General features: G+C 42.5%; 1 protein-coding gene across 1 annotated transcript in view; it reads left to right on the top strand.

Annotated features, from left to right (window-relative positions):
• The window catches only part of LOC116502431, a 154,694-nt gene that overhangs the window by 111,922 nt on the left and 27,843 nt on the right, over nucleotides 1-14,929 (top strand). The window contains 1 exon segment of the mRNA XM_032208326.1: nucleotides 1,676-3,091. Coding sequence (XP_032064217.1) covers nucleotides 1,676-3,091 — 1,416 coding nt within the window.

The raw sequence follows: 14,929 nt of genomic DNA, 5'->3' as shown, positions 1-14,929 counted from the left end.
GGCTTTTCAAAAGACACAAGAGAGTGACTTCTCTGAAACGGTATAGGGCAGTGATGGCTAACCTTTTTTGGCTCCCGTGCCAAAAGTGAGAGTAGAGCAGTGGGGATCATGTGCGGGCATGCACACACCCATATTTCAATGCGCGGAACACCCCCGCGCATGTGCAGGCAACCAGCAAACCACCCATCGCTTTTGGCACAGTTTTTTCGCCCTCCCCAGGCTCCAGAGGCTTTCTAGGAGCCTGAGGAGGGTGAAAACAGCCTCTCCCCCCACCCCCCCGAGGCCCTCCGGAGGCTTCAGGAGCTTCCCTGAAGCCTCTGGAGGGTGAAAAAGGACCTATGGGGAACCCGGAAGTTTGGGAATGATGACTTCCGGGTTCCCTGTAGGGCCGATGAAGCCTCCAGAGGGCAAAAAATGGATCTATGGACAAACCGGAAGTCACATTCAGGAAATGGGAACTTCCAGTTTGTCCATAGCTCCGATTTTCAACCTCCGGAACCTTCAGGAGGCTTCCCTGAAGCCTCGGGAGGCCAAAAACCGGTCCTACAAGCAAACCAGAAGTGACAATCACATGTATATGGTCTCCTGCTTTAGCAGGGCTTGGATTAGAAAACCTCCAAGGTCCCTTCCAATTCTGTTATTCTCTTCTCTTCTGTTGCAATGATATTTATTATGTCTTGATAAGTAAAACCATAGAAATCAAAGAGGGTGTAGTTTCTTTTTCACTGGACTGTATTTGAAAACAACCCTTTGCGCTGCTAAGAATTCATTGATTGACCCAGTCAACAAGCGAATTTCATCATTAAATGGATCTGGGTAGTCTTCCGTGTGTCAAATGAATAATGATTAATATAAATTTATTGTAGCTCTGTGGCATGTTTGTTTTTTCATTGTAACATAAGCTTTTTTCTTTTTTTCTCATCTTCTGCAACCATTTTATGCACAATTATACACTTTTATTTGAATCCTACAGACAAAGAGGATGGCAATATGAGCACGCTGAACAATTGAGGAAAACAAGCAACATTGAAAAGGAAAACAAATCAGTCCAGAAATCAAAATGTTTTCCACTTCCTCCAGAAAAACACACAATTCTTCACCTTCCTAGGCAGGTAAGAAAGAAAAAAGAGAAAATAAAGAAGAGATTTCTACCTGGAGAAAGTAGATTATGCAAAACTCAAGTATATGTTACATGAAAACTCAAGGGCGATTATTGTTCTATTGAGCAAAAAAGGGAAATATCTAGAAGTTACTGGGCAGAAAGTGGGGCAAGCCTCACTCTGGGAGGAAGAATCTCACCACTAAATCAAAGCACCACTAAACAAGGGATCTTCCATAATTTTGATCTCCTCAGGAATATGAGTTGTGGAAAAGCTCCATAGACGTGCCTGTTGTGCAAAAGATACAACTTGCAACTCATAGCTGTTTATGCCTGAGAGGAATCCAAACTGGAGAAAACTGGAGAATGTGGCAAAACCTTTGGTCAGAACAACTCTGTTGTGATTCAGGGAAGGATCCACACAAGAAAAAAAGCCCTTCAAGTGCTCCCAATGCAGTAAATTCTTTAGCAAGCATGGCAACATGGACTCATACCAAGAAGAAACCGTTTGAATGTCCTGATTGTGAGAAAAGTTTCAGTACCAATTCGACCCTGGTTCAACACCGGAGGATTCACACGGGAGAGAAACTGTTTCAATGTCCTGATTGTGGGAAATGTTTCAGTCAAAATTCCAAATTCGTGAGACACCAGAGAACTCACACAGGAGAAAAACCCTTTGAATGTCATCATTGCGGAAAAAGTTTCAGTCGGAACTCTAGCCTGGTGGCACACCAAAGAACTCACACAGGAGAAAAACCCTTTGAATGTTCTGATTGCGGGAAAAGTTTCAGTCAGAATATCACCCTGGTGACGCACAGGAGAACTCACACAGGAGAAAAACCCTTTGAATGTTCTGATTGCGGAAAAAGTTTCAGTCAGAATTCCAGCCTGGTGAAACACCAGAGAACTCACACAGGAGAAAAACCCTTTGAATGTTCTGATTGCGGGAAAAGTTTCAGTCAGAACTCCACCCTGGTGAAACACCAGAGAACTCACACAGGAGAAAAACCCTTTGAATGCCCTAATTGCAGAAAAAGTTTCAGTCAGAACTCCAGCCTGGTGGCACACCAGAGAACTCACACAGGAGAAAAACCCTTTGAATGTTCTGATTGCGGAAAAAGTTTCAGTCAGAATTCCAACCTGGTGACACACCAGAGAACTCATACAGGAGAGAAACCATATGAGTGTCCAGACTGTGGGAAAGATCTCAGTAGTATGACTAGCCTTCTAAATCATATGCTTATACACACAGGGGAGAAACCATTTGAGTGTCCTGACTGTGGGAAATGTTTCAGTCAGAATTCCCAACTGATTAAACATCAGAGTGCTCACACAAGAGAGAAACCGTTTGAATGTCCTAATTGTGGGAAAAGCTTCACTCAGAATTCCAGCCTGGTGACACACCAGTGGATTCACACAGGAGAAAAACCCTTTGAATGTACTAATTGCAGAAAAAGTTTCAGTCGGAACTCCAGCCTGGTGGCACACCAGAGAACTCACATAGGAGAAAAACCCTTTGAATGTTCTGATTGCGGGAAAAGTTTCAGTCAGAATTCCACCCTGGTGAAACACCAGAGAACTCACACAGGAGAAAAACCCTTTGAATGTCCTGATTGTGGAAAAAGTTTCAGTCAGAACTCCAGCCTGGTGGCACACCAGAGAACTCACACAGGAGAAAAACCCTTTGAATGTTCTGATTGCGGGAAAAGTTTCAGTCAGAATTCCACCCTGGTGACACACCAGAGAACTCACACAGGAGAGAAACCATATGAGTGTCCAGACTGTGGGAAAGAGCTCAGCAGTATGACTAGCCTTCTAAATCATATGCTTATACACACTGGAGAGAAACCCTTTGAATGTCCTGATTGTGGGAAAGGTTACAGTCAGAATTCAAACCTGGTGACACACCAGAGAACTCACACAGGAGAAAAACCCTTTGAATGTTCCGATTTTCGGAAACGTTTCAGTACCAATTCCAGCCTGGTGTCACACCAGAGAGAAACCCTTTGAATGTCCTAATTGCAGAAAAAGTTTCAGTCAGAACTCCAGCCTGTTGGCACACCAGAGAACTCACACAGGAGAGAAACCATATGAGTGTCTGTGGGAAATATGTCAGTAGTATGACTAGCCTTCTAAATCATATGTTTATACACACTGGAGACAAACCCTTTGAATGTCCTGAATGTGAAATGTTTCAGTCAAAATTCCAGACTTCTGAAACACCTGAGGACACACACAAGAAAGAAACTGTTTAAATGTCTTGATTGTGAGGAAAATTTCAATAACAATTCTAGACTGGTGACAAACAAGGTTCACAGAGGAAAGAAATCCTATATAAGTCTAACTGCTATTGTTATTGCTATTTTGTGAGAATCAAGAAATATAGCCTATTGATGTATTAGATTCAATAAGTCCTATGGATAATAGAAGGCCCCAGAAGAAAGTGATATGAACCAAAGTTTTCAGCTCGGATGATTTCAAAATTTACCAGAAATATTTGTAATCCTGCTGAACCGTTGCTAACTCTGAAATATGTTTTTGCAAAATATGCACTTGTATGCATTCGTTTAAAATAGGAAGAATGAAACTGTTGGAAATAAAGAATTGAAAGTAATGTTACACTGATGTTCACAGAGAGTGACAGTTTGTGAGGTTGTGAAGCAAGGATGTGGTTAGAAGAATAGTATAAAAGATAAGGTTCAAGATCGGCTCGGGATTCTTTGATTTATAGCAGTGCTTGTAGGACTTGCTATTTCTCATTGGCTCTCTGCATTAATATATTAATGCAGTGTATTATTGCTATTATCTATTCATTTCTAATGTTCCAAATTATTAGAAACAATAAACCTCTTATCTTAAAGTAAGAATTTTTGCTTGTGTTGTTGCGTTTGTTTCCCTGTTGGAATTTTCCTATCACACTTTGGATGTCCCGATTGTGGGAGAAAATTTCAATCACCGTTCCCATCTTATGAGACACCTTATGAGACTTTCCCTTATGACTGTGGGAAAGAGCTCTGTGGGAAATCATGTCCTTATACAAATCAGGGGAGAAACCATTTATGTGCCCTGAGTGTGATCAGTGCTTCAGGAAATGTTCCATCCTTATTGCACACGAGAAAACCCACGTGACCCAAAATGATGAGTGTAGAGATGGTTTGAATTTCATTTCTAATCTCCCATTTTGTGTCCAGCTGAGAAACTGACTGATTTGAAGACTTTGCCTGATTTTTTTGTAGGCAAATATGTTGTGGTATTAGATGGGCCTTCAACGTAAGAAGTGACGGGTCCCTCCTAAGGAGGAAGGAACCCTGAGCATAGTGCAAGACAAATATTTATACATTTCTTTACTTTCATTTCAGACTAGCAGAAACCTGTTGAGGCCTAAACTTCAGCCTTGCCATCTCAACATATGAGCAATCATGAAATTCATCAAATGTGTGATTAACATTAGCACAAAAGGTTTGACTAGCCAGAGATATTTTTCAGGCTTGAAAGACATGGATTTTCTCCATGTTGTAGGTGTGTGTATTTGTATTTCTCTCTGAGTGTATCTGGAAATGTATACTCTATCCCCAGGACTTCCAGATATACAGTCATGTAAAAAAGTCTCCTTGACTTTTATGATTTTACTTATCAGGACATAGTAGAAATCATGACATAGTTAAGAACTTAGTAGTTCTTAAAAGTAGGTAAATACAACCACTGATGAACAACAACAACACGTGACATATTACATCAGGTCATCATTTTATTTTAAAAAATGGAGAAGTGTGTGAAAAAAATATGACTCAATAATATGTAGAGACACTCTTAGCAGCAATAACTAGAAATAATTCTTTTCTGTATGACTTTATCAATCCCTTGCAGATGTCAGCCTCTGCTTCGCTTGCTTGCTTGCTTTCAGCTGCCATGGAAACAAGGAGGGTGGCATGGTATTTGGGGTGGGAATAAAAGTACTTTTAATTCCACAAACAATGGAGTTGAGAGATTTCTTTCTTGGTTACTGAAGGAGGCACGCCTGACAATAAGCAAGGTCTCGGATCGCGCTCATCCCGGAGCTAACACCTTCCGAGGGGAGTGCAATTAAAACAAAACTTTCATAGAAATGTCCAACCCAGGCAGTGACCAGGAGGAGAACATGGGGGCTGCCAGATCCTCATGCCCCTTGGAAACAGAGCAGACAGAGGAACTGGATTTGGAGGAAAGATCCGTTCTCCCTTGGTGGTCGTTGGGAGTGGGGCAGAGATATGATCCTGAGGAAATCCCTGTTGGAGTTACCACCAGCCGACACTGGCGACCTGCAGCTGCCTGGCAGGAAGCCGAAGAAGAGGATCTCATGATGTCCCACACTATGAAATTCTTCCAATTGGGAGAAATGTTTTTGTAAGCGCCAGGCTGAGAGGGAAGCTGATTTTCCTGATCAAGAAGAGAAACGTGCAGAGGACCTGTCTCACCCTGCGGGGAGGGGGGACCCTGGGGGCAGACAGCAGAGCTGATCAGGATCGGAGAGCCCCAGCAGCAGCAGCAGCCACACGAGCCCCTCCAAGGGGGGGAGCCCCCTGAAGACGCCGAATGGCAAAAGTTCCTCCTCTTGGTGTGAAATTTGGAGGGGACCCCACAGAACTGGGATTATTCCTGGTCCAGGTCTGGAATTTCATGCAACAGTTTGGAGAAGATTTCCCCAACAAGGAAAGAAAGGTGAAAGCTGTGACGATAGCATTGGAGAATAGGCGGCAGCTTGGATGGTCGCCTTGCATAATGATGACTCCCTCCTGCTGAGGAATTACAATGTGTTTATGGCCGCCCTGAGGAAGCACTTTGATGATCCGCTAGTCGAGCGTAAGGCGAAAGCCAAGATGAAAACTCTTACTCAGGGAAGAAGTCCAGTAGTTGAGTACATCCAAGACTTTCGTGAGCTGTCATTGCTTATGTGGGAGTGGTCCGAGGAGGCTTTAATGGACAGTTTTATGGATGGCCTGAACCAAGATATATACCACAACTGTGTTAACAGAGGGGCCCCATGCAACCTGCAACACTGGTACAAGCTGGCAGCAGATGTGAAGATTGACCTAGCCAGGAATAAGTGTCCTCTGGTTTCAACAGGTTCACATGAAATACAGGATAAATTCTTCTAAGGTTGTTCAGCAGCTCCAACTTCACCAACACAGAATTTATGATTTTTACAATGGGTAACGGACCTAAGTACTTTGGCCCCAGCTTCTTCGATTTTTGGGTGGTTTGTAGGAACTTGGTGGACAAAAACACTCTATCCCCAACATGGTACTCTTTACGTTTAACCCTTATCTGCCTGTTTTTTGTGAGTCTGGTGAGCCGCATCTAATGCTTTGCGGGTTATGGGCCAAAATTGCTGAAGTTGATCACTCCATTCAGACAAGGATTAAATTTGCAGTTTCTTTTTTTTTTTTTTTAAATATATTTTATTCATTTTCACATTCCATTTGCAATCACTTATATACAGGGTATTTGCTATAAGAAAAGAAAAAAAAAAGAAATAAAATAAAAAGGAAACACAACTCATCATTCACAACCCCACCTAACACTTCCATCCTCCATACACCCCATCTACCCCCTCCAACTTTCCTTTCTCCCTCTAACACTCCCCTCCTACTTCCCTTTCCCCTCAAACCTTCCTTCTCCCCTTACTCCCCACACGCCCTCCTTACATTCCCCTTACTCCTTCCTTGCTCCTCCCTCTTCTTTCCCTCTACCTCCCTCCTTGGTGTATGCCTTTATTCGAGTGTTGTTTAATCTGATAAAAGTAAAATAAACCAAGGGAAAAAAATATATAAAGAAAGAAAAAAGAGAGAAAAGAAAAAAAAACCACCGTATATAAATACATTCTTGTTCTTATTGAGACTATGTTAACACCCCCCCACCCCCACCCCACAAATCCCCATCCCTAATCCTCCCGACTTCCCAGGGCCCACACCTGGCACTACCTTCTGTCTAAAGTATCTTGTATACGTATGGATTAAAAATAAAAGTAATATGTCAAAAGAGAGAAAAACAAGAAAAAAAGAAAGAAAAGAAAAGAGAAAAGAAAAAAAAAAGAAACCACTCTTTGTGTTGATCTCAGCCCCCCATCTTTATCTATGCTTAAATAGTATAAGTCATTCTATCTATATTTTATTCTCGTCTCTTACTTCTTTGTTATTTACCCCAACCTTCTGTAGACTCTCCCGTTCCTCTTCCTAAACCTTATATTCAGATAAACATTTATACAAATTTGTGTAGGCATCAATATACAATCTAACCAAAAATGATCCCTTCCGATAAAATTTAAGCAACGTGGTTCATGCCACATATTCAAATATTACTTTACAGAAGAATAATCAAACTTTCCCTTCTAATAAAATTTAAACAGCGTAAATAATCTTTCTTAACCTCCTTTTCAAACAATAATTCAAAATAATCTAACCAAGCTTCCCCTTCTTAGTAAAGTTTAAGCAGCGTAGATCAAGTATTACTTTACACAAAAATCAGTTTCTATCTTAAGATAATCCCAACCGACTTTCTCTTCTAATAGAATTTAAATAACGTAAATCATTCCGCATGCATTTTACCCTCATCCCTTGCTTGTCTGATATTTACCACTATCAAATTTATGCAGACATTTGTTTAAGATCTAGCTCAAAGTAATTTCAACCAACTTTCCCTTCTAATAAGAATTAAATAGCATGGATCATTCCACATATTCAAATAATACTTTCAACAAAAGTCAGTTAACCTTCTGTTTTAAAGTAGTCCCTTCTAACAAAATTTAAACAACATAATTCATTCCGCATTCATTTTACATCTATCTTAAGATAATCCCAACCGGCTTTCTCTTCTAATAAGCTTTAAACAACGTAAATCATTCCGCATATATTTTACCCTCATCCCTTGCTTGTCTGATGTTTACCACTATCAAATTTATGCTGACGTTAGTTTAAGATCTAGCTCAAAGTAATTTCACCCAACTTTCCCTTCTAATAAGAATTAATCCGCTTTTTCTACCGGAGAGAGGTCGCAAACCCCCATTCGGTCCACAACTTTGGCAAATATTTTAAAATGTCTAAATTCTCGATCTCCGTTTTTCTGCTTCTACGAGGGAGGAAAGGCTACCCCCTCCATCTTGAAGCCACGCGGCCTGCCGCTTGCCTTCTCCTTCCGCTTGTCTCTCCTCTCTTCCAAGTAAGTCAGGAAGTCCCGCCTTCAAAGTCCTACAATAGAAATCTCGGGCCTCCGAAACAGAGTTAAGACGAAATCTTTGATTCTCAAATGTGACCGTAATGCCGGCAGGGGCCTCCCATTTGTATCGAATCTGTTGACTCCTAAGCTCTTTAGTTAAAAAGGCGTAGTCCCTTCTTGCTCTCAACATCTGGAAAGGTATATCTTTGAAGACAATCAGGTCCTGGTCATCAACTCGGAGACTGTTATTATGAAACTTTTGCACAATCGCGTTTCTGGATTCTTTTGTGGAGAAATATATAATTATGTCCCTCGGGAGCTGTCGCTGTTCCGCTACCAATGAGTTCTGGCGATAGATTTTCCGAATCTGCCAATCAAAGTTAAGTCCCGGGCTTCCCACCGCATGGCTGAAGGCTTCAGCAAAGGTCTGTTTCAGATTCTCTTGCTCCTTTTCACGGAATCCTCTAACTCTTATTGCAAATGCCTTCCTATTAAAATTTATCATCACGAGCTGTTCTTCAGTGTCTCTAATTTTTTGTTGTAATATTTGAATATTAGTAGTCAAATTAAAATTAGCCTTCTCCAAGCTTTCCAATTTATTCTCTATTTCAGCAGAATAATCTGACAGGGCAGACACGGCTGCGAACGTATTCGCCTTCATTTGGTTAATTTTAGACTTTAAATCATCATATAGTTCCAATACAAATTCCTTGATTTCTTGTTTAAAATCATTAAACATTTTAAAGAAATATTCCTGTGTTAAAAATTCTCCAGTAGAGGGCATAGGAGACAAAGGCTGTGGCTCCAGTAAAAATTCTTTAGATTCTTTAGGCACATTTGTAGCAAGACGCTTCTTTGACCTGGGTGCCATAATAAATAAACAAATAAGCAGCGCTTTTGCTCCCCTCTGTTTCCAAAGAAAAAGAGTTTATTTTGTTAAGGAGCGGTCTGCAGGAAGGTAAAACCGGCTAAGTACATCCGCTATCAATCACCAACGGAGAGAAATCGCCATTTTGGATCCGTTTAGACAAAGAAGTCTCTAAGACAAATGGTGCTGGTATTTAAGATAGTAATAAAAGCATAAATCTCACAGGAGTGGGACCCGCCCATATTAACCTAGCTTGAAAAAACTTTGCTTTGTCCTGGGGGGGGGGCTAGCCTGTCTGGGGCTGCCAAAAAGGCAGCTGAGAAGAACTGGCTGGAGATAAAAGCTCCGCTCCCGCTGGATCTAATCTCTGTCCACAGCCAAAAAAAAAGAAAAAGGCTGTGGATTACGAATAGACCCTAGCATACAGAGCTACTCCCTGCCCCTTTCTTAGCCAAAAAGGGGTGATATCTATGATCTTATTTAGATATACAGACCAGATCCCTGAGAGGAGCTCGGTTGAGCCCTCCTCGGCAACAGGCCACGCCCCCAGGAACAATTTGCAGTTTCTTTTGAGGCAATTCAGGAATTGTCACAAAGTCCTGTCCAAACACAACTTTAAAAGGGGTCATGCCGGTACTACTGTGTACAGAATTATTGTATGCCACCTCTGCATATGGTAACAGTTCAGCCCAATTATCCTGTTGATAATTGATGAAACATCAGATGTACTGCTCCAAAACCAAGTTATTCTGTTCGCAAGCTCCATTAGTTTGAGGATGGTGGGTAGAGCTTAGCCCCTGGGTGGAGCCAATCAATTTCAGGAATTCCTTCCAAAAGAGGAAGGGGAATTGGAACCCCCTGTCCAAAATAATGTGTTCAGGCACTCCATGTAACCTATATACATGTAAAATAAACAATTTAGCCAATGACTTTACTGATGGGATCTTGGAGAGAGGCACAAAATGAACCTGTTTGGAAAACAGATAGGTGATAACTCAAATAATGATATTCCCCAGACTTTCTGATAACTCGACAATAAAGTCCATCAATATCTCTTTTCATGGGGTCCCAGGACAGGCAACATTTTGGAGAAGAACTTGGGGCTTCCCTGGTGGCCTTTTTGTGGCCGCACAGACAGGACAACTGGCTATGTAGGACTCCATGTTTTTTTTCAATGAAGGCCACTAAAATTGCCTTTTAATCAAATGCAAAGTCTTTACAAATACAAAATGGCCTGCCATTTTTGAATCATTGGCCCGTTGAAGTATGACAGGTTTCAGATTGGCAGGAACATATAGTTTAGCTCCTACCTAAGCCAGTCCATCTTTCATGGTGCATTCATCAGAATGTTTCTTGAACCAGTCATCGGAGTCAAGGCCCTCTTTGAGTTTGTTCATTAGGTCCATAGTCACATCTAAGTCCACTGGGCTTTGGCTCCTAGTAACCATTGGGACAGCCAGATATTAAGCTGGAATGACTGGATGAACCACATTTAACTAGAGCTGTTGTACTGGGGAAGCCTGGACAAGGCATCAGCGATAAAGTTCTTCCCCCCCAGGGGATATACTTGAGGGTAAAGTTGAAATGGTTGAAGTGCTGTGCCCAATGCACTTGTTTAGGTGACAGCTTACGCGGGGTCTTCAACACTTCTAAATTTTTATGATCAGTCCATACTTCTAAAGGGTGTTTCGTTCCCTCTAGGAAGTGTTGCTAGGTCATCAAAGCCCACCTGACAGCAAAAGCTTCCTTTTCCCATAGGGCCCATCTCCTTTCTATCTCTGTAAGCTTACGTGAGATGTAAGCGCATGGTTGCAATTTACCCTCAGCATTACAATACAATACAATACAATACAATACAATAGCAGAGTTGGAAGGGACCTTGGAGGTCTTGTAGTCCAACCCCCTGCCTAGGCAGGAAACTCTATACCATTTCACACAAATGGCTATCCAACATCTTCTTAAAGACTTCCCGTGTTGGGGCATTCACAACTTCTGGAGGGAAGCTGTTCCACTGATTAATTGTTCTAACTGTCAGGAAATTTCTCCTCAGTTCTAAGTTGCTTCCCTCCTTGATTAGTTTCCACCCATTGCTTCTTGTTCTACCCTCAGGTGCCTGGGAAAATAGTTTGACTCCCTCTTCTTTGTGACAACCCCTGAGATTTTGGAACACTGCTATCATGTCTCCCCTAGTCCTTCTTTCTATTTAACTAGACATCCCCAGTTCCTGCAACCCTTCTTCATATGTTTTAGTCTCCAGTCCCCTAATCATCTTTGTTGCTCTTCTCTGCACTCTTTCTAGAGTCTCCACATCTTTTCTACATCGTGGTGACCAAAACTGAATGTAGTATTCCAAGTGTGGCCTTACCAAGGCATTATAAAGTGGTATTAACACTTCACGTGATCTTGATTCTATCCCTCTGTTTATGCAGCCTAGAAGTGTGTTGGTGTTTTTTGGCAGCTGCTGCACACTGCTGGCTCATATTTAAATGGTTGTCCATTAGGACTCAAAGATCCCTTTCACAGTTACTACTGTTGAGCAAGGTACCACCTATACTGTACCTGAGCATTTCGTTTTTGTTGTCTAAATGTAGAACCTTACTTTTTTCACCATTGAATTTCATTTTATTAGATAGTGCCCAATGTTCAAGTTTGTCAAGATCCTTCTGTATCTTAAGCCTGTCTTCTGGAGTGTTGGCTATTCCTGCCAGCTTGGTGTCATCTGCAAATTTGATGAGTTCCCCATTTATTCCCTCATCCAAATCATTGATGAAGATGTAGAAGAGTACTGGGCCCAAAACAGAGCCTTGGGGTACTCCACTGCATACTTCCCTCCATGAAGATGCAGTTCCATTGAGGACTACATGTTGAGTGTGGTTGGTCAGCCAGTTACAAATCCATCTGGTGGTGATGCTATCTAACCCACATTCTTCTACTTTATCTAGTAGTAGGTTATGGTCTACCTTACCAAATGCCTTACTGAAGTCCAAGTAAACAATATCGACGGCATTCCTCTGGTCCACTAATTTTGTCACATTATCAAAGAATGCAATAAGATTAGTCTGGCATGATCTGTTTTTGAGAAACACATGTTGGCTTTTGGCTATTACTTTGTTTGCTTCTAGGTGTTTGCTAATTCATTGTTTGATTATCTTTTCCAGAATCTTTCCTGGTATTGAGGTCAGGCTGATAGGTCTGTAGTTTCCTGGATCTGTTTATTTCCCCTTTTTTGAAGATGGGAACCACATAAGCTCTTTTCCAGTCCTCTGGTAATTCCCCAGTGCTCCAGGATCTCTGAAAGATATACTTCAGTGGTTCTGGGATCTCGTCTGCCAGTTCCTTCAGAACCCTGGGGTGTAATCCATCCGGTCCTGGCGATTTGAACTCGTCTAGGGTAGACATGTGCTCACTTACCATTTTCCTTCCTATTTCAACTTGTGTTCCTAATCTGATTTTTGTGGTGCTGTTTTTGATAGGTTAGACTGTTTTATCCCTTTGTGTAAAGACAGATGCAAAACATGAGTTAAATAGTTCTGCTTTCTTCCTGTTGCTTGTCACTTTCTTGCCACTTTTTCCCAGCAATGGACCAATTATTTCCTTAATCTTTTTCTTGTTTTTAACATGTTGAAGAAGCTTTTTTGTTATTTTTTACTTTTGTAGCAAGCCTTTCTTCATTGTGAGCCTTAGCTTTCCGCGCTTCTTCTTTACATGCTCGGGCTATTTGCTGATATTTGTTCTACTATTTGTGTTTGCATAATGCCTTAGTTAAGTCCTCCCCTTTCCACATTTTATTCTTATCTTCTTTGTCTTTCAATTTGTCAGAGAGTTCTTTATGGATCCAATAGAGGGCACTTTAAGTCCTACTGGAATGGTCATGGGGCCCGATTGGGGATTCACTGAGTGGTCCTCATCTGAATCAGTTTCACAGAAGAGGAAGGTTCCTAAAGGACATCAGCACCTTCCACGCTTTCCAGGGCAGTTTCACAGCGTCTCTCTAATTGCCAGTCAGGTTCCTCCCTAACAGCCGGGGTCAGTTTTGGGAGATGTCTAGCGTAGCAGTTGGGTTCCCAGTGCCCCTCCTTTCCTGCTTTTGGTGCCTCCTCAGACCTCCCCCGCATGCACACCAACAGCTCACGAAACTCCTGTGTGTACTCAGCCTCAGGCCTCCCCTCCTGGGTTAAGGGTTTCATCCTGTTTTTCGCCTTTTGATTTAGGGGCGGGGGGGGGGTCATGAAGGCAGTCATAAACCCCTTGTAATCCCTCAGCAGGGGGGAAACATCATTATGCAAGGCTACCATCCAGGCAGCCGCTTTTCCTTCCAAAGCCATAGTAACACTTCTCACTTTGGCAACTTCCGACAAAAAACCTCCCCAAACTCCTGCAGGTAATTCCAAACTTGCAGTAAAAAAACCCCCAGTTCTTTGGGATCCCCTCTGTACTTCACTCCATGTGGAGGATCTGAGCATTTGGTGCCTTTGGGGGTTTCCCTCCTCCTTGGGGGAGCATGACCTGCTGCTGTGGCTGGGGCCCCTCCCTCTTGCCCAGCTCCGGTAGCTGTTCTCAGGGACATTTCAGAGCTAACCAGGTCTTCTGCTCCTCCCTCCGCCTGCTTGGCTAATTCACTTTCCCTTTTATCAAGACTTACACGGACGTGTCATCGCTCCCAAGCCTCCTGAAGAAGGTGTGAAGCATGGGTCATCATGAGAGCCTCTCTTTCAGCTGCCTGCCAGTCATCCTCTGGTTTTCGGCTGTTTGTGACCCTTGTCATTATCTTCTCCTGCTTGCTGCAGGGGTTAGACATTTGGGTGCTCCCCCCCACGGAAACTTAACTCCAGGATGGGTGCGAGCTGAGACCTTGCTTAATGTCAGGCATGCCTCCCTCAATAACCAAGAAAGAAAACTCCTAACTCCATTGTTTGTGGAATTAAAATACTTTTACTGGTTATGAAAAGATAGCTGCGAAAGTAAAACAAGGTCTGAGTCAGAAAAGCGCAAAATCATACATATCAAACATTGCCCAGCCCCCTCCCTCCAACAACCCCCACCCCATTGCCCAATCTGCAACTCCCTTATGTGTCATGGGGGTTGCATCTCCTAGAACCATCATCAGGTTGGTATGCAGGACGGTTGGCCTTGACCAGGTCCAAACATCGGCCAATAACATGTTAGGAAGAAGGTGAGAACAAAACTCCCTTTTTGACTATCACTCCTGCACCATTTATTCCCAACCCAAATACCATGCCCCCCCCCCCGTTGCCATGGCAGCCGAAAGCAAGTAAGTGAAGCACAGGCTGACATAGAGTCTGGGATATAACCCCCTTTTTTTACCAATATCTCTGGGCATTGAACTGTCTGGCGTTGTGGTTAATTTTCTTGAATGTCCAGTCCTGGGAAGATTGGCAACTGTCTTGAATGTTTCCTCTTCTGAATAATCTTCCTCAGTGTAGAATGATGGATTTTAAATTGCGGTATTTTTTTGAGTATAAGATGCACCAGAGTATAAGATGCACCGAGACTTTGAAGAGACAAATTTTTTAAAAAAGTTTTTGCAGTCTGCAGACCACCCAAAAACAGCCCGTTTCTCTCAAAAACTTGCCCATTTTTGTATCCCCCCAAAAAGGGCATGCACAGCCTTTAAGGGGCTTATAGAGTGCTCCTGGGGGCTGGGGGAGCAAAAATGAGCGAAAAACGGCCCGTTTTAGCTCATATCTGCCCTCACCTGCCCCCAGGAGCACTTTGGAAGCCTCCTAAGGGCTATGCACAGCCATTTTGGT

This window comes from Thamnophis elegans, chromosome 2 (genome assembly GCF_009769535.1).
Source record: "Thamnophis elegans isolate rThaEle1 chromosome 2, rThaEle1.pri, whole genome shotgun sequence".
In the NCBI taxonomy this organism is placed as follows: domain Eukaryota; kingdom Metazoa; phylum Chordata; class Lepidosauria; order Squamata; family Colubridae; genus Thamnophis; species Thamnophis elegans.
Note: the sequence above shows the minus strand (reverse complement) of the source record. Positions and strands in the feature narration are given on the sequence as shown.